This window comes from Cyprinus carpio, chromosome A12 (assembly GCF_018340385.1).
Source record: "Cyprinus carpio isolate SPL01 chromosome A12, ASM1834038v1, whole genome shotgun sequence".
Taxonomy (NCBI): Eukaryota; Metazoa; Chordata; class Actinopteri; order Cypriniformes; family Cyprinidae; genus Cyprinus; species Cyprinus carpio.
In genome coordinates this window covers 12,757,761-12,779,050 of record NC_056583.1, presented here as the reverse complement: position 1 = coordinate 12,779,050, position 21,290 = coordinate 12,757,761, and the positions used below count along the sequence as shown (strand labels likewise).

The window sequence follows — 21,290 nt, the reverse complement described above, 5'->3', positions numbered from 1 at the left end:
CTCCCCCCACCTACAATTCCTGCCGGTCTGAGACTCGAACTCGCAACCTTTGGATTATGAGTCCAAATCTCTAACCATTAGGCCACTAACTAACTTCCCCATATCATCTTTTTATCATCATCATCATCATAATAATGCTAGTATCAGGGCTCTAGAGTGCGACCAATTTGGATACACATGCGACCTAATATCTCAATGGTGCGACAAAAAAAAAATCAGAGCCGTTTGAGGGGGAAAAAAGGTCTCCGCTAGGGATGCACCGATCATGATTTTTCATGGCCGATTCCGATACCGATTTTTTACAAGCAAACTGGCACATTCCGATACCCTTTTTTTTTTTCTTTAAGCAACAAACAAGAAAGGAGGAAAATACATAAACAATATGTTTATTTGGTATTTAATAGGCCAAACTGGCTTTTGGCTATTGAAAACAATAAGCGTAACCATCTGAAATTAACGACAGTGACTGCACAGTAAGTAGCCTACATTCAATACAAACATAGATGGTACAGACATCAGCATTTGGCTTTTGTTTTTGAATTGGGTTGAAACTACATAGAACTGGCCTTAAATGAAAAGATTAACTGTAACCATGTGAAATTAAAGGAGACAACACAATCAACACACATTCAAGAAGATGTTTCTTAATCAGCATTCAGTATGTTTTAGTTTTTAAATTTGGTTAATAAACAAACAATTCACCAACCATACAAAATAAAAAAAAGCATGCTATATAAATTAATTATTCCAAAATGTTAAAATCATGTTGGTGCAAATAAAACTAAGATGCAAAGTGTTTCATTCGTCCAATTAAATAAAAATAAAAATAAAAAAAAATAGGGTAATGATTCACATCTGTATTTTTTTTTACTGGAAAATAAAAAAAACTTGGCTTAATTTAAAAAAATAAAAAAAATAAATAATTAAACCAAAAAACTAAAAAATTATAAATGAAACAATTAAAAACCTTTATTCAGTGTGCTATAGCAGGTGAATTTTAAATCAAATTAAGTCAATGTAATTTTAAGGTAAAAAAAAAAAAAAATCATCTTATACAGAACTGATGTTTACTTCTGGCTTTTCAAACGTGTATGCAAGTTCTACTTTCCAAAAAAAAAAAAAAAAAAAAAAAAATGCATTTCAGTTTTGTCACAGTTTAGTCCGTTTCGTTTCTCATCCAACACGCGAGAAGTTGAGCTGAACATCCCTGCACTGTCTCCGCTTGTGTAGGGCGCGGACAGGTACAGTACGCTCGTGCAGCTTCAGCGAGCACAGGAAAGGGGCTCTTATTTGTGCGCCAGTACATCAGCGGCTGTTCACTTCCTGCTATCTGCCCCAGACATGTAACTCTGCACTTCCAGTGCTGAACGGCTGCCCGTGTCCTGCACACAGATTTCAAAATACTTCCACACAAATGACATGATAGGGAATGATTATAATGCAGTCTGTACACGCGGGCGCACTTCCGGAAAAATCGGCCGAAAAAAGACCAAAAACCGGCCGATTGCCGATCGCGTATTTTAAGCAAAAACCGTCCGGTTCCGATTTATGCCCGGTCAACCGGTGCATCCCTAGTCTCCGCGACTCTGAAAGTCTCCCTGTGGTTCAACAACAGACACTAGAACCCTGCATTTCATCCCAAACCCAATGGAGCCCAACTTTTTTTACACCCCTCGAGCCAAGCTTCGGGATAATTTTCACGTCATAGTTCGGACGCACGCCGGGCCTCCCGCCTGTTTTAGACTTCTCCTTACTTTTATATTTTAGACATCCATCAAATAGTGCGCGCTGGTGGAAACAACACGAGACCGTGAAAAAACGAAACTAAATATAATCACTTTGCTATTACTTACAAAACTGAACTATTGCAATAGCTGAGACCGTAGTATAAGCTGTTTAGGGACTGTTTAGCTGTTCAAATCAGACACTAAAGCATCCCTTCATTCAGACACAGTGAAAGATCTGATAAGAATCAGTGTAGAGGGGCCAAGTCTGGAAGATTTTGATGCTAGAGAGCATGTGGCCAGCTGGTTTAGCCAAGACCAAAGATCAAGAAGGCCAAACTACAGGAGTTGGCCATCCGAGGGGCATGTGACTGCAATGGAGGATAGTCCATAAGACATTGAGCCATGAGATGTTCAGTTTGAAGCCCTTAAAACACAAAATTTAGATTTTCTTTTTATTTCATTTATCTTGAATTGTTTGAAGTTTAAATTTCAGCTCAGTGAAGCACTTTAAGCACCAACACTTTTTCAGTAATTTACCTTTCTTGTAGAATTGTGCTTTAAATAAAGAACTTTACATTGACCAGATTGTTGGTTAATCATTTATAAGTCAATATTGCCTATATGGACAGCGATTTAAAAAAAAAAAGCGAACTTGTAAAACTGCGGTGTTAAATGTGATGCGGTCGAAAATTTGGGTGCATCTAACTTTTGTGCTGGTGCACCTAAGAAAAAAGTTAGGCGCACCAGTGTAAAAAGTTAGTCTAGAGTCCAGAGTATTATTATCGAATTAACATTAGGGCTTATTTGCTCCATCATATTTCTTTTTCCAAAACACTTTATGAATGCAATGGCCAATCAGAAGCATTCAGATGTGGCATCGCTGAAACACCTGAGTTTTGTTGTTCAGTGCGGCACTCACTGACTGAATTCTGCTCTCTCGCAAGTTTTCTCATCATAAACAACAAAGTACAGATGTATGTGCGAAGTATGAAAGATTTATTCATCATACAGTGTAGATAGCTTCACTGATTATAACGGGATTGTTTTTTTTTTTAGTTAAACTAGGGGTGGGCAATATGGCAAAAAAAAATATACACACACACACACACACACACACACATTACAAATAAACAATACGAATAAAACAAACAGCTTTATTTTTCAGGTACAGTAGGTGTATTTAGCAGTACTGAATTAAATATAAAATGCAAAACACTATATACATCAATTGCACACTGATTCTAACGAAAGCAACTGCATTAAAGTTCTTCAGTCAAGAGCAGTGATTTTTCTCTTTGTGTTTTGTTTTATTAAAATTAAAAGAATAGTTCACCCAAAAATGAAAATTCTGTCATCTGTCTGTCAATTCTGTCAAAGTGTTTGATTTTTATATTCCATAATTTACTCACTCTCAGGTTGTTTTAAACCTGAATGGGTTTCTTTTTTCTGTTGAACGTTATATTATTAAAATTCAATGGGGATCAGCTACTGTTTGGTTACTCCAAATATCTTATTTTGTGTTTAGAACAAGAAATAAATTAATATAGGGTTTGGGACAGCATGTGAGAAAATAATGACAGAATTATAATGACTTTAATGACTGCAGCATGTTTAGTACTGTCCCTTTAAGAGCTGCATGCATCTTATATACAGGCACGCATCTGTTTTTCTCGCAATTGTTTACTTTCACTTTAGACATAAGCAACTGTGTTTATATGTAAACCCTGTGTGTTTTTGACTGTATTAGCGCAATCAGATGCGATACATAACTTAGTTCAGTAATTAGGAGCTATTTGACAGGCTTTTAGTGTGCGCGCTTCAGGTGTACGCACATCAGAACAGCACGCATATGAAATGTTTAACCAGCAAGGTTTTAAAGCAAATACTATACTTTTGTGATTATGAATAAGTGCAGTGTCCTGTGCGAGTAACTCTACCTCTGAGTTAACACTGATGGGAATGTATGTCACATTATACAGTATATTGAGACGGAAACGCCAGAACTGCAGCTGATAGAATGTGCGCTATAGCACAATACTACGATATTTCTCCAAAAGCAGATAGTGAAGACATTTTTATCGTCAATGATCAAAAATCGTCATATCGCACACCCTCAGCATAAACTCATGCTTGACTAAAGTCCTTTGATAATGTAAATTTTCTTTGTTCGTTTTCTGTAGCTGCTGTCTAATAACTGAGGAAATGTAAGCATTATAATTAGTAACTTAATTTTATTATAACTGAATTTGTATTTAACACGATAACAATAACATGACATCCGTATGATACTTGACTAAAAAGATATAGTGTGTAGTTAGATTACAGTAACATTAGGCTGCTTTTAGCCATACCCTGGAGTTTGTTCACACTCCGGCTGTGAAACTACGCAAGTAAATAATTAAATAAACTAGCATGATAATATTGTGTATAATATATTTAAATATTTTAATTAGAGAAACAACCGCCCTATTTTTTAACATGGCTGTTGGTTTTTACAGAGACAAGAGACATTCTCTTCTCATTAAATAATTTTTTTGGCCAATTCTGACAATCTGGCCAGAGCATATTGAAAATTGAAAAATATTGGAGAGGGGTATTTTTTCACCCGGCCCCTCCTCCTCAGACTTGACCTCAGACTTGATGACACAAACAGAAACAAGCGCACTTGATTAATGAAATGAAATACACTGTTTTCCACCAACTGGCAACCCGGGGTGCCGAAATACAATAGGGTAAACTGGCAGTGGGTGGGTTTCACAAACCAAAACAAAGATTGACATTCTGGCCTGGAACGCACATTTTCAAAGGAGAATAACTGACTGTACCATCGTTTTTGAGATAAACAAGTGTTAACTTAGCATGTTTCGTAAATATCTGCAAACATATAATGGCGTTCTTATACTTTAGTAGAGTCAAAATCTTACATACAGCACCTTTAAAGCACTTTTCCACATTCACGATCCTGTGTGCATTAAACGTTAAATGATTACAATTCCAGACAGTAGACCAACAAAAAGAGAAACTGCCTTCAGGCTTCCCACACTTTGACAAATTAATTGCTTTCCAGTCATTTGTGATTATTGGATAATGACTTTTAAAAACCATTCAAACAATTCACTAATCAATCATTTCCACCAATTTGTGTTCTGGTTTGGCTGAAAAGACTCCATGAGTCACACAAAATCATACATTTTGGCTTGGAAGCCACTTTTACTCTACCCCAATAGTGATATCTAGTTGATGAAATACTTCAGAACAAAGCCTACCAACAGAAGCGTATTACTCATAGAAATTTCCATGACTCAAGCCAAGGAACTTAAAACTTACTAAAAACTCAAAAATAATCTAAAATCTCCCATGGCAGTGGGAGCCCTGTCCCTTAATACCTTATTCTTACCATAACCCTCTGGAGTCGATTAACGCGTATACGCGTTTTGGGGTATTTTCTCCTGATAACCCCGAAAAGAACTTAATTACACTTTCCAGTTTTGATCGTACAGATAAGTGCAATACATCAATCGAATCTGTAAAGGGTCTACTTTTTTTTTGTATACAGACATAATAACAACAAAACTTTGTGCACTTATAAAATAAAGATAACAAACAAGGAGTGCTGTCTGCAGCCTTTGTCTGCGCTGATCTTCAGATACAAATGCGTCATTAAAATGAACTGTAACTCAGTGAATACTCAATGAAGAGACATGAGAGAGATATCTATAGAAAGCCTGACATGTCTACTTTTAAACTAAACAAGTGCTGCCGAAAACAAATATTCTGTGATAAAGTAATCCATATGATACAACACGATGTCCGTTTTTCACGTCTTCCTTCATTATCTTCTAATGCGACCACGCCCCCGCCGCGCCGAGCGCGCTTTTTGAGATTCAAATGTTTCACTGAAGCGCGCGGGCTTTTGAATACGCCACACACAACAGAAGACAACGCAGCGAGACTGTTTCTTCAAGTTTTTATTATTTTTACTGTTTGCTTCGCGATGAGAGGAATAAGACATAATTCACCCCTAAAAAGATGTGATGTGGTTGAGGATTTGAGATTTGGATTTCCTCAGAAAAAAGAATGAAGCACTTTATTCAGCAGAGTTCATGAGTAAGTCTCTTTTTATTTATTTATATACTTGTACTAGTTTTCACATAACGTGTAAACATTTTACTAGTTAGACTTTTTCCAAAGACTTTTTCCAAAACTATAATGCCTGACTAAATGTATAATCAAGTGAAATATTATGAAGTTTCAATAACAATATACACTACTATACCATTCAAAAGCTTGATGTAAATAATATAAATGTAACAATAAATGTAACTGTAACAAATGTAAACAATCATTGCTGTTTCTTTCAATTTATCCCCCCTAAAATACCTAAAAAAAAAATATTCTCAGCGTCTTTTCAACATTAATAATAATAATAATAATAATAATAATAATAATAATAATAATGATGATGATAATAATAACAATAAATGTTTTTTTTTTTTGTAGAAAAATAAGATTGTTAAAAGGATTTCTGAAGGATTGTGTGACTGGAGTAATGATGCAAAAAATTCAGTTTGAAAGTCAGCTTTGATTTTTCCTAATAAACTGTTTTTCCTCAAAACTGCACTCACAAGTGAATATTAAATTATGTTGTGGGATAATTAAATATATTCTAATAAACTACAAACATAAAAATATATACATTTATTTTGTGTCCTCACATTCTTTCTTGTAACTCATCCCTCTCAGTGACACAGCTGACTGAATGGCTCATTATGCAGCTCATTATGCAGGCCTTTGTCTTCTCAGGTGTGAATTCAATGATAGTTGACGCCTACTCGCATATGACTTTTACCAACAAAAAGTGTCTTAGAAAATTTAAATCAATATATTGTTTTCTGTAAGTGAGTAAACAAGATGATTTTCACGTCATTTAGAAAAAAAAAAATTCTAGGCTACAAGCTCCAGTTCTCAAAATTCCTGGGAACCAATTTTCTGTATGTGTTTTATTGCCTTTTTTCAAGTGATTTAACATTTTTTAGTTTTTCACTAACCACGCATAACATTTTTTTTCTCAAAAACACAATCATGTACATACATGCTGCTCACATATTATTATAGCCTAGTTTTGTGCTGATTACAGTGAGATTAGACTTTTAGCCATTTAGATATTTATAGAAAACTGAAAAAAGCACAAATGTCAGGCATGACAAAACTTCCAACTCTCCAGGCCCCAAAAATACCCTTAGAGCACATCAAATTAAACCTGCTGCTTAGCATCTACTACCCTTCGACTGCTCTGATATAGCCAAGCATTGAAAACTATACTAACAGAAGTAAACTGCTGTGAAGACTGGAAAATAAATGAAGAAAAATAGCAGCATGCAGCACAGGAATGTTTAAAGAGCATTAACACGTCATGCTGCATAAGGCAAAGACTTGCTACTGCCTCCTACCAGCATGGACAAACAGACCCCAACACTGCTTATGTGGGTGGTGTGGATAAGCAGACGTTTGAGACATAAAAATATTGCAAAAGCTCTAAATGTTGTCATTCTATAAATACAAAACCAATCTGTAATCATCTGTGAAAAACGGCTGTGTCAGTAAAAAAAAAAAAAAAAAAAAAAAAAAAAAAAAAAAAAAAAAAAAAAAAAAAAAATTTTATGTCAATAATAACTCAGCAATTGCAAAACACTTAGAAACAAACCAAGTGACATGATGTACCTTTCCTCTCAATAATATAAACCACAAATGTGTCCAGAATCATCTGCTACTGGAATATCAGTGCTTCATCTCTACCTTTCTATGTGTCTACCTAAAAAACAGATTGCCCTCTAGTTTTTAAAATATTTCAGGCCAGGAAGTCACATTCTCTGTGCTGGGTTAGCTATGATAGGTCAAGTAAACAAATGATCTACAGCTTGCAGAGGTCAATGTTACACCATAACAGTCTGGTCATTAAGATTGAGTGGCAAGAAAAGTGGCATGGAAAATCTAAATGGACTTGATATTTACACATAAAAGAGGGTACTCTACAATAAAAATATTCGGCAGGCTTCATAACTCAAAGCTAACATCTCAATTTAAAATAGGAGTTTTGTTTTCCATCATTCTGAAATTGCAGGATTTGAAATAGCCCCATTTGTTACATCTGCACTCATTTAAAGGAATAAAACACCCAAAAAATTTAAACCCGGTCATTAAACACTCACCCTCATGTCGTTCCAAACCCGTAAGATTTTCGTTCTTCTTTGGAACACAAAGTAAGATAGTTTTAAAGAAATCCGAGAGCTTTCTGACCCTGCATAGACAGCAACGCAACTGACAAGTTCAAGGCCCAGAAAGGTAATTAGAAAATCGTTAAAACCATATGACATCAGTCCTTCAACTATTATCTTATGATGCTATGAGAATACTGTGTGCAGTATTTTTGTTTTATTTGCACACAAAGTTTTTTCGAAGAATTCTCTATATATAAAATCAAATGAACACTCATTAGATTTTAAAGTGTTACTTACTGCTGCCTTTTGAAACAGAATTAACACAGTAACCAAATAATACAGCACAAAATAATAAAGGCAAACAAAAGTCCATCTCTCCCATTGGAATTAAAAAAAGGTGACCTCTGGTCTGTAAACATCCATGTCAGTGTTTCCCTTTTGAAATATAACAAATGGAAAAAGATCACAAAAGCATTTAGGCCCCGTTTACACTAGTGCGCAAATGCAACCCCAGAGTTTTTTTTAAACTAAAACGGGGTCTGCAGCATTTTCAAAAGTCTCCGTTTTCGAGGGTCAAAAACGCCGGAGTAGTGTAAACGACAGGCGCAACCGTAGCAAAAGTTATGCGTTTTAAAACGAAACCACACTAGTGTAAACGGGGCCTTAGTTTTTTCCGTTTGTGCAATCATTCTACATTTCGACCTGACCTAAGGCACAAAACTTAAAAACATTGTTAAAAAAAATTCTTGTCTTTCTTCTTAAAAAAAAAACAAACTATAACATGCATAAAAAATAAATAATTTTAATGAAAGAATTATTAATATTAATATGTTAATATATTAAGACTAATAGGTTATTAACTATTTATTCCAGAGGGGAAACAGTTACTAATAAGGAAAATTAACTGAACTATCAATGTAATAAACTGTCATGTAATTCATCTGATTTTAAAGGTGGCCTGAGAAAAGCATGTCTATTATTTTGGTTTGTGAAATCAGAATGCGCTGCGTGCACACAGAAACATTCAGGAGCTAAGCTACAGATACTTCTTGTCAGCACTGCCCACAACTTTTATTAATAAAATAGCTTAGATACTGGATCGCTACATTACATTCATCAGCAATCAGGGGGTAAAATCACTGTGTCTGAAGTAACTAAAAATCACAGCTTTGTTTGTAGAGAGACGCAGATAATTCACACATGTAACAGCTAGCTCTCTCTCTCTCAAATAATTAATGTAGCTAAATGTTGTAATTAATTCATTAAAATAGTTTAATGCACAGCTAGCTGTGTGTCTCTTATGTATTCGTTCTTTTAACAGCAATTTTTTACAGCAAAATATTTAAATAATGCCTCGGTCATTCTTGGTGTACCCTAAATGCTCCCATACTATTGACTTCAGACATTTCTCTGGAGGAAATAAAGCTTCGCTTTGTTAATCTAGTGTCTTAGTAGCCTCTGTGTCTCTGATAAGTACGGCACTTTAAGATGGTGCACCGGTGGTGTAACTTTGTTTTCGTTCTGCGCAAGCTGCAACAGTTCCGTGCGACAGAATCACTTGGTGTAATAAACTTTGACATTTTAAAGCGTGGTTAATCGTGAAATCGGGTTATCGCTGCATCCCTAGTTGTGTTGCTGTCTATGCAGGGTCAGAAAGCTCTCAGATTTCATCAAAAATATCTTAATTTGTGTTCCGAAGATGAACGTTTAGATGGTCTTACGGTTTTGGAATGACATGAGGGTGCGAATTCTTAATGACAGAATTTTCATTTTTGGGTGAAACATCCCTTTAATCTTTACTGCCAATTTCCAGAGCTACACAATGTGGGTTTTCAGACTTTGATACTTACTAGTGCTGGAGAAGCTGGCGGGCGTAGCCTGCATGGCTTCACGCCTGTAGTCCCTGTCTTTAGGGAAGCTGTTGACAACTGCAGCCATCTTGGTTGCCTCCTTCTGCCCATTCCACAATAAACAAAAACTATAGTTTAAATGATACTGGCATTCAAAAGGCAAAAAAACCACATCAGCTTTACACACATGACCGGCACAGCAGGAAAAAAAGCCTCCCAACTTTCTGCAAGTCACTTGATAACTGGAATTAGGCATATTTCAATTTGCAGTTGTAGCACATTTTAATTTCAGCGCACCTGTTATGGTTCCAGCATTCATTATGTGAACAAAATCGTAATACATCAGTGTGATTAACAAATCACAAAGACTACCATTTAATAACATATGTATTCAAAGTGTAATTTATTACAGCTTGGTCTGCAGTAAATGCTGCTCCAGACAAACTTCTCTCCAAGTTTATGTCTATGGTGATTCACACAGGTATATATTACTCCGCAGTGTTGACGACCCGAACAGGCTACAATATTCCAAAACTAATCACTTATTAGAAATGCACTGTAGTGATTTGGGATAAGACAAAAAGGTGGTTTGGTAGATGAATTTATGATGTACTTGCTCATTAAAAAATTTTGAACACAGAAAAAGTTTCATAGTGTTGCAATAACATGTTAGACTGCACACCATTCACACAATCAAGCCTAGAAAAAAAAAAAAAAAAAAACGTGCACCACCCCTTAAAAATACCTAATCCTAATAATAGTTGTCATTATTATTTTATAGTCATCGTTATATAATTCAAATGTTTTGGTCAAATTGTGCAGCCCACCAAACCTAGAGCTTTAAAAAAAAAAATTTAAAAAAAAAGAATTTTTATTTGCAATATTAGAAAAAATTTTAATTAAAGAGATTTTCCCCAAAAAGGATAGTTCTACAGCCCTGAACCTATCTTTGCTGCATTCTCAAATATAGTCAAAATGCCCTACAAATCATTTTAATAACTTTTGCCCTACATGCTTTTATGAAGCATCGGAAAGTAATAAAGATCATAAATGGTATTTGTCAGAAGCTCACTCGCTGACTGACCGCAAAATACTCCATTACTGCTGAAAGCAAGGAGATGCTAAAAAGATTTTTCATATTATTTCTGGTAATATTTCTTCTGCGGAAATACTAGCTTAAACGTTCCACCTGCATTGATAACCTGATGTTTCACAAGCAACATGTATGTATAAGTGTATTATTAAGTACAATTTGAGCCGAGGGGTGACAGTTTGTGTTTAATACCTCTCCAGCCACTCTTTGGGTTTCTCCCACTGAGACACCTCCGTTCTGCAGTTGTAGTAGTACTTCTTCCCTGAAGAACTGATGTGTTCAGACCAATCATCTGCCGGCTCAGATGGCTGAATAGAAGGAAAACAACAGGTGTGAGCACTAGAACCGCTGGCATTTAAAGAGACAGGAGCTTTTAAAGGCATGAGAGAGGGAGAGGTAAAGGAATGAAGATAAAAAGGAGAGTTGTATGGCAACAACAATAGGAAAGACCTGAAAAGAAATACAATCTGGGTGTTTGTTGTCTTTCTTCTGATATAAGGAAAGGCTAAACAGAGCAACACCGTGAGGAAGTTTAAAATATAGAACAAGACTGGGAAGAGAGAAAATGAGAACATTAGAGACAGACAGATGGAGCGCGCAAGGGAGAGAGAGAGAGAGAGAGAGAGAGAGAGAGAGAGAGAGAGAGAGAGAGAGAGAGAGAGAGAGAGCTGAATCCTGATGCAAGCGAGTGTAATATTTGATGAGGTGGATCTCTGCGCATTGCCCTTGCAGGATGCCCCTTTAATTTCTGTGCCACCATCCAGCATTGCAAAAATAATTACAAGTTTCTTGAATGCTTCCTTCGTCAGCCAAGGAGTGACAGTATGGATGGTTAGCATGGCCTAGTTAACTCCTCCCTTGAGTCAAAATCTCTCTCCCTTTGATGGTCATTCAAAATAAGACATGTAGTCTGACTTAATTTTTGCTAGCAATGCATTTATCAGGGTCCTGTGCCAGAATGTGGTGGAATCTACCTACAAATGCAGTAATAATGTCTCTGCCAGTACCCTGAGATAGAAGAAAGCATTTTACCATAAAAAAATAAATAAATGAACAAATTAATAAATTACTTTAGCTTTAAAGACAAATATATGGACTTGGACAGCCTATATATTATATAGACTTCCACTCAAAATTTTGGGGTAAATAAGATTTATTGATTTATTATTTTTATTCAGCAAGGATGCATTAAATTGAAAAGAACCAGCAAAGACAATGTCACAAAAAATATTTCAATTCATCCAAAAATCCTGAAAAAATAAAATAATAATATTTTGTGTGTATATATAATATTTGCTTAAAAAAAAATGATATATATATATATATATATATATATATAACACAAGGACAGTGACAGTGATCAAATTTGATTTCTATGCCATTTCAATACTATTATGGAATTATATTTGCTTAAAAAAAAATGAACGTAACTTTATAAAACTGAACGTAACTTTTTCAGAAACTATCAAAAATATGCCATTACAAAAGAAGAAAACAATGAAAATGAAAAGAAAAAATGAACTCACACAAATTTAACAGGCTCTTCAAATATGCTTCATTCTTTGTTAATGTTTTTCAAAGACTCGTTTTCGCTAATCATGGATTCTGAATGGATTGCCACAGATTTTGCCTACGCTTCGCAGTTTTTCGTTTGGTGTTTTGACACAAACCTCTCGTGGGGGCGGGCATAACAGTGATCTACTCTGATTGGATAGTGAGCTTTTGATGGACAGGGGCTCTCTGACCGGGAAGTACCGATGTCACTCAGTGGCGCGCATATTGGAAAGCTCTCGCGGTGATTTGTATGCAATACGTCGTGCTTTGTATAACTAAATATGTAAATAATATTTGACCTTCGATTGTCTCAGTCTGTAAAGATGAGCTCTCAGGAGAGACACGGAGCGGCATCATCTTCCTCCTCCGCTTGTCCTTCGGCAGCTTGAAGTAAGCTTGTATTACTGAAGTAACCAATAACATCGATACAAGTTTTATTCATGTTACAGTGTGCAGCAGTTCGTTGCAGGTTATTATTGTCATTCAGTAACACATGCTTACTTTAAGCTGCCTTGAAGAACAAGAGCTCATCTTTACAGACTGAGACGATCGAAGGTCAAATATTATTTACATATTTAGTAAAACAAAGCACGACGTATTGCATACAAATCACCGCGAGAGGCTTTTTTTATTAATGCAGAGAACATTATACATAAAGTATAAACATACATCACATAATATCAACCACAAAAAAAAAAAAGAATAAAATAGAACTAAAGAAAAGAATACCCAAAGCCAATTTAATTTGTGATGAATCATTCAAGAATAAAGCTGTATCATCCGCTAATTGACCAATTTTTATTTTAGTGTTACCAACTGTGATACCCTTTAATTGACTATTGTTTATATGTGTGCTAAGGAACTGTGTTGCAATTAGAAACAGGTAACGGGAAACTAGACATCCTTGCCGAACTCCTCATTTTAAAAAGAATCTAGGTGAAGTACCATTACTTAATTTGATAGAGATGTTTCATTTTATGTAAAGCATTTGGACCATCCTGCAAAAACCATCGCCAAAGCCAATTTTTCGTAGAGCCTGAAATAAAAATTCATGTTCCAATGTGTCGAAAGCTTTGTAATAATCTAAAAAGAAAATGAAACTATCACTGTCTATTAAACCTGAATAATCCAATACATCTAGAACTAACCGTATATTATTAGTAATGTGCCTTTTCTGCATAAATCCTGATTGTCTTTTCACCGCGAGAGCTTTCCAATATGCGCACCACTGAGTGACGTCTCTACTTCCAGGTCAGAGAGCCCCGTCCATCAAAAGCTCACTATCCAATCAGAGTAGATCACTGTTAAGGCTGTTTTAAGCAAATATAATTCCATATACTATAAGATTTAAATTTTATGCTGGCTCACCAAAATGATCTTGGGTTCATAAAGAGCTGGCACAAATATTACATCCATTCATCAAGTATGTTGAAATGAGCTACTTTGCTTCACAAAATGACCCCTCAATATGACTATGGCTTGGCAGTCTGTTTTTAGACTTTAGACACTGAATTCAATCCAATTTGGCTTCAATGATGAGCAAAATACCCTGTTTTAAATGATTTGCAATGCTGTAATTATTTTTAAAATCATAATTGTACTGAAACCAAACCATGTGATGTCAATGTTTCAAAACCTTAAAAGAATGATGTAATTCTGAAGGAAGCAAAAGCACAAAAACTCCTTTCTCTATTCTGGTAAAGGTACGCTGTGCCTTGCATCTCCCTCAAGATGCTGATATTATCTACAGCAAGGGGACAGATGGTCTGCACACAGGAGGGTTGCCACACAACCAGACAACACATTTAACAGCAATGCCGAATTTCAGCCAGGGATAATTTTGTTAGATCCAAATAATGGCCCATAAAATAGCATGCCACTTATTAGAAGTCTGAAATATTTTAGCAGATCTGTCAGGATTAATGTTTTCTATTTTGACTGCACTGGTATTAAATTAATGCATCTTTATTGATACTTCCAGTTAGACAGTTATTCAAAATGATTTATGCAAATCTAATAGCACAAATAGCTATTAGGGTATCTAAAAATGGTCTGATTTATTCATTAAATAACAGCCTGTTTGTGCCAAAGGGGAAAAGGGTTACTGGTTTATATGAACGTGGCCTTGTTGTGTGTGCTGATTGCTGCCTCGTAAGTTAGAGGACATTGAGACTCTGGTACTTACCGTGTCTGATGATTTGTTGGGATTTGAATGAGAGTTGGAGCTGTGCAGAGAGCTGTGGTTATGGGAGTTCTCTTGAGGGGATATACTGGTCCCTGAAAAATAAAACACACTGAATGTAAACAAACTAGTTTTCATTATTTCTTAAAATCAGCAGAGGACAATCGACACGTCTAAAAGAGTTACTACCAAATTTGGTTGATCAAAACAACTCTACTAGTACATTCCACTGTTCTGCATAACCATAAAGCTTCATAGACAATAATCCCATAATTCACTGCCGTTTCCAGTTCCTGCAAAATCATTAAGTATGTATATCAATGATGCTTACAGCACCTGATCTTTTTCTTGCTGTATGATGCTTAAACACTTCTGTGCCTTTCTATCAGTTCCTGGCTTACTTTGATTCATTAGAGTGATTTTGGTTTGACCTGCACCAACTCCATCACACAGATAATACAAGCTCTCAAAGACTCATCCTACAAGTGTTTGTATTGCATCGTTTCAATAACAAATAAAAAATAAAGAAATAAAATGAAATAAATATTAAAAAAAGAATAAAATAAAAAAAAAAAAAGTCAAATGACTTCTAGCACTGACTTGAAAGAATTTAATCATTAAATGAGTGTTACAGCACTGTTTAAATATCCAACAGTCAGTTCTTTATAAAGAACCCAGAACAGTGCAAACTAAAACATCTTACCACAATCTGAAGTAAAAAAAAAAAAATGAAATAGGAGTGTTTTCAGTGATATTACTCATTTGACAAAAACCTAATAATCAGCAGAGCTGGGGAGAGATGAAGAACAGCATAATGATTTTATAATACACCAGACTCACACTCCTAACAATACATCCGGCACACTCATAACTCAGTTAACTACCCACAAAAGATTACTCACGGCAAACAAACACATACTAGGCTTTAACTGATGACCAGTTCAATGAGAATCAGACTATTCTAACACTCTAGCATTTAGGTGAGACCCACAGACTGCTGGCTTCCTGATTACTGTAGGAGTAATACATCTTCTGTGATCTATTACAGTACACTAATAACAAATAATTTCAGATAACGTTTCATAGGTTATTAACTAATCACTTCAGGTGGAAAAGATTCAATGTACAAGAAAGGTCAAGAAAGTCACACAGCAAGCCCTAAGTGACCTGCAATTACCCCATGCCTAACCACAAACCCTCACCAGGGCATTTAAACTGTGTGCTCAGACTGCAGATAGTCCTCACTGCCTTGGAGAAGATGTGTCTGATGTGTTCAGGGAGCAAGAGTATAAAGTCACTATGAGCGTGGAAACTCAACCGACATACTATCTCAGTAAACATTGAAAGACATTCAAAATCATCTAGATGTACTCCTTAACATGGACAAAGAACACCTTTTGAAGATATATGCACAAAAAGTGCACTCTCTCTGACTCGGGAACACAAGACAAAAATATTGATGATTCACTACACAGATTTTTTTTTTTTGTCCAATCAAATCCTCTTTATAAAGAGATCGTCCTTCCCCTAAATACCACTTGCAAGTGCTCAGCATGTATCGAATCTTTTTTCTCTATTAACGAAAATGTTGGGGTTGAGCCCTTTGATATGTCCTAGTCCCCCCCATGCTTCCTGTGAATAAGAAATTCATCTTGAACCACTGCTTTCCTTTTCATCCAGAAAGAAAAAAATTTAAAAGGGGGGAAAAGAGTGAGAAGCTATTTGACATGCACACACTCAAAAACTAATCTTTGGAGCGGTAGAACAAGTTTGAACTAGCTGCAATTTACGGAGGAACTAGAACACCTTGGTTTCGATTGCTTTTGGTATATATGACAAAAGCTGAAGAAAATTCATCATCTTGCTTCATTCTGGTTTTGATCAAATTTATCAAAATGTAATGGTGTATTCAATTAAGCAATTTGTTTTCATATTCACCTAAAACACCATTCCATCCACTGGGCTGGATTTTAATCTAACCCATCTCAATTTGTAAATCCCGAGATCAATCAGTTTACCCCATTTTCAGTTGTTGTGTGAATAAAACACCTCCCATACAATAATTGCAACAAGCTCTGTGATGTCACTTTTGATAAACACACTCCGCTTTCAAATTCTGTCAATTTTATAATCAAATTCAAACAAATTTTTGAAATGCATCATTTCTCATATCACTGTGTTTCAACCACAAAACAGCTTGTGAAGAAGTCACGTAACGCTACATTTACATCAAGAAAGTAATTCAATGTCCATACCTCGTTAGCTAGAAAAAGAAGAACGCTACAGAGAAACATTTAATTAAATGTATATACTATATTGTACATTAATTTTATTTTTGCCTGCTGGTGATGATTGATGTATAATGTCTGTATGTGTGATTAAATCTGTCAAGAGAACTATTTATGACAGCTACTGTTTAAATTATTATATTTCAACAACACATTGGAGTAGAAACGTTATTAAAACATAAGAAAAGTGATATAAAAACTGCCATATGTGCAATTTAAATGTTTGTATACAATGTATTTATTTGAGTGCTGAATGTTACACATAAAATACATAGCAATTGAATGTAATAATTAGGGTGCCATTGTAGATTTTACCTTTTAATATTATAGTAACGCACCATTTGAGAAGGTTCCCTGTGTTGTTTACAGCATTAGTTGAGAGAGATTTTCCTTCAGAAAAAAGTTAATGTACCTGAAACATCCAAATGAATCGATATTCCATTGAATCGTGAGCCGAATTGAATCGAAAGCACAGTATATTCAAGTTGGAGACATGGCTCAGCTGCTTTCAGCATTTATGCTTATTGCAAATGCATATATAACACCAGACTGATTAATTTAACTGTCAGCTTATATCTATATAATGGTTATCCTTTTTAACAGCTTAAATGGCTCTTTAACAAGATGCAAGATGTGACCTATATAACAAATCTGGTAAATATGAATGATAGATGCAAAGCTTTTACACCACTGAGATTCATAAGATGTAGCACTAAAAATAACATTCAATAATGGCACAGAACCAGGCAAGGAATTAACTAGATTCATTGCTTTTGATAAATGAAATCCAAGACTTTTTGAAAATAACTTTCTCCTAACTAATGCAACTTGCCTTGTCCAACATCTAAATTTGAAACAGGCTAGTGTCCCTAGTTAAGTGAGATCTGAGACAGTGCACAGCCTGATTCAGTTCAATGTATGCTTGCGGTCACTGTTCAGTTAGATGATGCATTTATTTGGTAGCAATCTCATTATCTACTCATTATCTAAATAAGAGTAGCAAATCAGTATTTAGTGATAAGATTCAACTGCCTTTATACGTAACAGCAGTATCGGGTCAAGACATCTAGTAATGCAAGTACATGAAAACCAGCAAATTTGCTGAAAAGGAATGACATGGTTTTATCTGAAGTGACAATATCAGGCATTACTAAAAGCTGGTTCACACAAAGCATGATAACTAACAAGATAATAAAGTTTTAATAAATCACCACAGCTATAATGACAACGAAACACAGAAACAAATTGACGAAATCGATTTCAGAATGATTCGTTTACAGCTGATGAACATTAAAAACAACCGATCAGAATCCACCTGACTTTAACAAGCTCAAACATTTAAAGCAGCAGACAGCATAACTGCAGCACTTGCTTATGATATACAGAATGTTATCACTTGTTGGTGTGAGTGCTAATATAGTTATCATTCTTGGTGTGAATTTACCTTAATACAATCAGTGACTTGCAGTATTAAGAAATCAAGAATATTAACTTTTGAAGAAGCAAAACAAATATAAAATTCAATATCATGAGCATGGCATGAAATATTGTTTGTGTATCAAAATTGATAATGACAGCGAAACTCAACTAAACCGGTGTTTGCCAGCCTGACATTGCAACACTCGATCAACCAAAATCATGAGTTTGGAACAAGGCTTTTTTTTCAAACAGCAAACAGCAGATAGTGTTTTAAGGGTGCATTTGGTGACATTCATGGCACAGACTTAACCTTAATTTTTTTTTAACTGAAAATTTGTAAGATAAGACTTGGGCTTCTTCTGGCAATTCTTGTATTCATGATATCAATATCTCAACAGTTGAGTTTTAAAGGGATAAAGAACCCAAAAATGATAATTCAGTCATCATTTACTCATCCTCATGTCATGCAAAACCTGTATGGACTTTTTGTCTGCGGAACAAAGATACTTTTTTTTTTTTTCTCTCAATGGTCACCAAAAATCATACAGGTTTGGACCAACTTCAGGATGAGTAAACATTAGATCTTGCTAAAGAAGCAAAAAGAATTTTGCAGGACAACATAATATTTTAATGATATGAAGATAATTCTCGATCTAGCACAATTTCTGATTTCAGAGATTTGTGGTTTTCAAGCCTGATTGTCATTTCTGAACTATAAAACAGTCTTCAGATTCAGAATGCAAAATAAGTCCCTTGTTGAACACTGAAAAAAAACTCTTGCTTGTACTTAATCTGAGAAGAATAAAATGTTATAGAACCTGAACATAAAAGCACACTGTGCTCACAGACCAAGCCTTACATTTTCCTGTCTGAAACGGCATCATTCATAAGGTTGGATTAGAGGGTGCTTATAAATGGTTAAAGCTGGTGCCACTACCGTAAGTGTGATTTGATTTAATAGCCTCTCTCTTTACCCGAAAGACCGCAATCTGATCGCTTTCTACAGAATGTATCTAACTAATGTTTACACAGAAACAATTATGTACTAATTAAGACTGTGGTAAGATTTGCGTTATCGATCTAAGCATCAGTATCAGCCTCATATCTGTGGCTCTTATCATATGATCAGTATGCCTCCAGGTCTCCCTCTTACCTCCTTCTCTGTCTCTCCCCCGGTGTGGGTGGATGGCTTTTGCTCTGCCATGGCCGGTGCTGTCCATGTGTTTGTTTTCTGGACTGTCTGATCTCCGCAGCATCTTGCACGGCGGGGGGGTACCGTCACTCACACTCACATTCTCATGTCGGGGATCAGGGTGACTCTTGGATGAGTACTTAAGAGTCTGTCAAAACATGACATGCCTACATTGAACTCTGCTGCACAATTACTCTCTCACACATGTAATGTACATCAGAGCTGGTTTAAAGCTGGTCTACAAGTGGTCATTAGCTACCTGACCAGCTCATTTGTTAATGGTCTAAGATGGTATACCAGCTACTGACCAGCTAGCAATCATCTAACATGTTCCAAAACACAACAGTACTTAATAGCACGATTACGTTTGTCATAACATACTTTGTATGTCATTGCAAAACTGCGCACAGCAAAGCCTATACGCATTATTCTCCCAGTCTTACAAATTAGTAAGCATTTCTTGACGGTCTACGTGATAAGTAGGCTCGTTTTATTGGGATTTGGTTGCACTCACTAGAATCTATAAAGACGACTGTTTATTAAAAAAGAAAAAAAAAAACTCGTACCACTAAATTCGCATTTACGTATATAACCGTTTATTTATAGTAGCATAGTTTAGACTATGAATTAATAATTATAAAAGTTATTATGATAGTAATTTCAAAGTAAATCGCTGTGGCACACAGGCCTGATGTAGCCGCTAGCGGCTAACGTTAGCCTGTTAGAGTCGCTAGCGCTGTACGCGCATTTAAAACATGATAAATTCGACGGGCAAGCGACTTATGACAGCACAAATTTATGTTTGCAGTCTAATTTAAATATGTGTGTCATTTTAAGGCGAACCTTGTGATAATGAGGCACTTTTCGCTGTGTTTTATGCACAGAGGCCTACATTGCTTGGAAAGCCTGCGCTAGATTTACCCCATTTTAATCTTATTTGTTTCAGATCTACCTGATAGGGCTGAGAATCCCTTCGGTCGGTGCACCTACAAAATAAAACAAGAAAAAGAGACAGAGGAACAGTTAAAAACAATCTTCACGGACAGTGGCAGAAATTGCAACAGCTGAATCGGCTTCCTCAAGTTTCTACTTATTTTGGTTTGGCTAAAAATGGCGGATTGTCAAAGCGGAGAAGGAAAATCGAAGAATAAAATAGAGCTCTTTACCCATCGCCGAGTCTTGGTTGTTTCCTTGCATACATTACCATCAATGCCGTGTTAGTGTGTGTGAAGCAGATGTGAAAGATGGGCGACTTGGTTTGTTTTTAGAGTGGGCTATCGACGACCCGATCGCGAATATATTTTCAATAGCTCTGGCTATTGGAGTCGCTCTTCGCCTCTGCTAGTCAGTAGAGCGCCCTCGGTCCATCTCCCACACACACACTCACACCAAAACTCTGCCCCTATCTACAGAACAGCGAAGCTCAGCCTTCCTCGCACACCTCAATCCGGGCTTTTCAGACGAGCGCTTCGACTCGACTCGGCTACTGTCGGGTCATTTCGGCCACTGTTCGAATTGAACTGAGGTAGTGATCGGTTTGAATCTTCGCAGTTTTTCTTTTTCGAGTAAAAACACATTGTGCTTGACGTACTCACAGAAAAGTCTGATTTACGTTTCTCACTACGCGCTTTACTCCAGCTGTTGAGAAATACTGCGTTTCAGTCGCTGGAATTTAAACCCAATACTGACATCTACTGGACATGTTGAGCATGTGCATCACTGAGATGAGTGCAGAAGGTCCTGATGCAGTATGACTCACTGGAACAA

The 21,290-nt window shown here is 35.9% G+C and overlaps 1 protein-coding gene across 1 annotated transcript in view; it reads right to left on the bottom strand.

Moving 5' to 3' along the window:
• The window catches only part of waca (WW domain containing adaptor with coiled-coil a), a 36,221-nt gene extending 15,258 nt beyond the window's left edge, over positions 1-20,963 (bottom strand). The window contains 6 exon segments of the mRNA XM_042767604.1: positions 9,796-9,895; positions 11,065-11,196; positions 14,628-14,719; positions 19,485-19,671; positions 20,476-20,509; positions 20,690-20,963. Coding sequence (XP_042623538.1) covers positions 9,796-9,895; positions 11,065-11,196; positions 14,628-14,719; positions 19,485-19,671; positions 20,476-20,509; positions 20,690-20,730 — 586 coding nt within the window. The 5' untranslated portion in view covers positions 20,731-20,963.
• Positions 20,964-21,290: the final 327 nt, after the last annotated feature.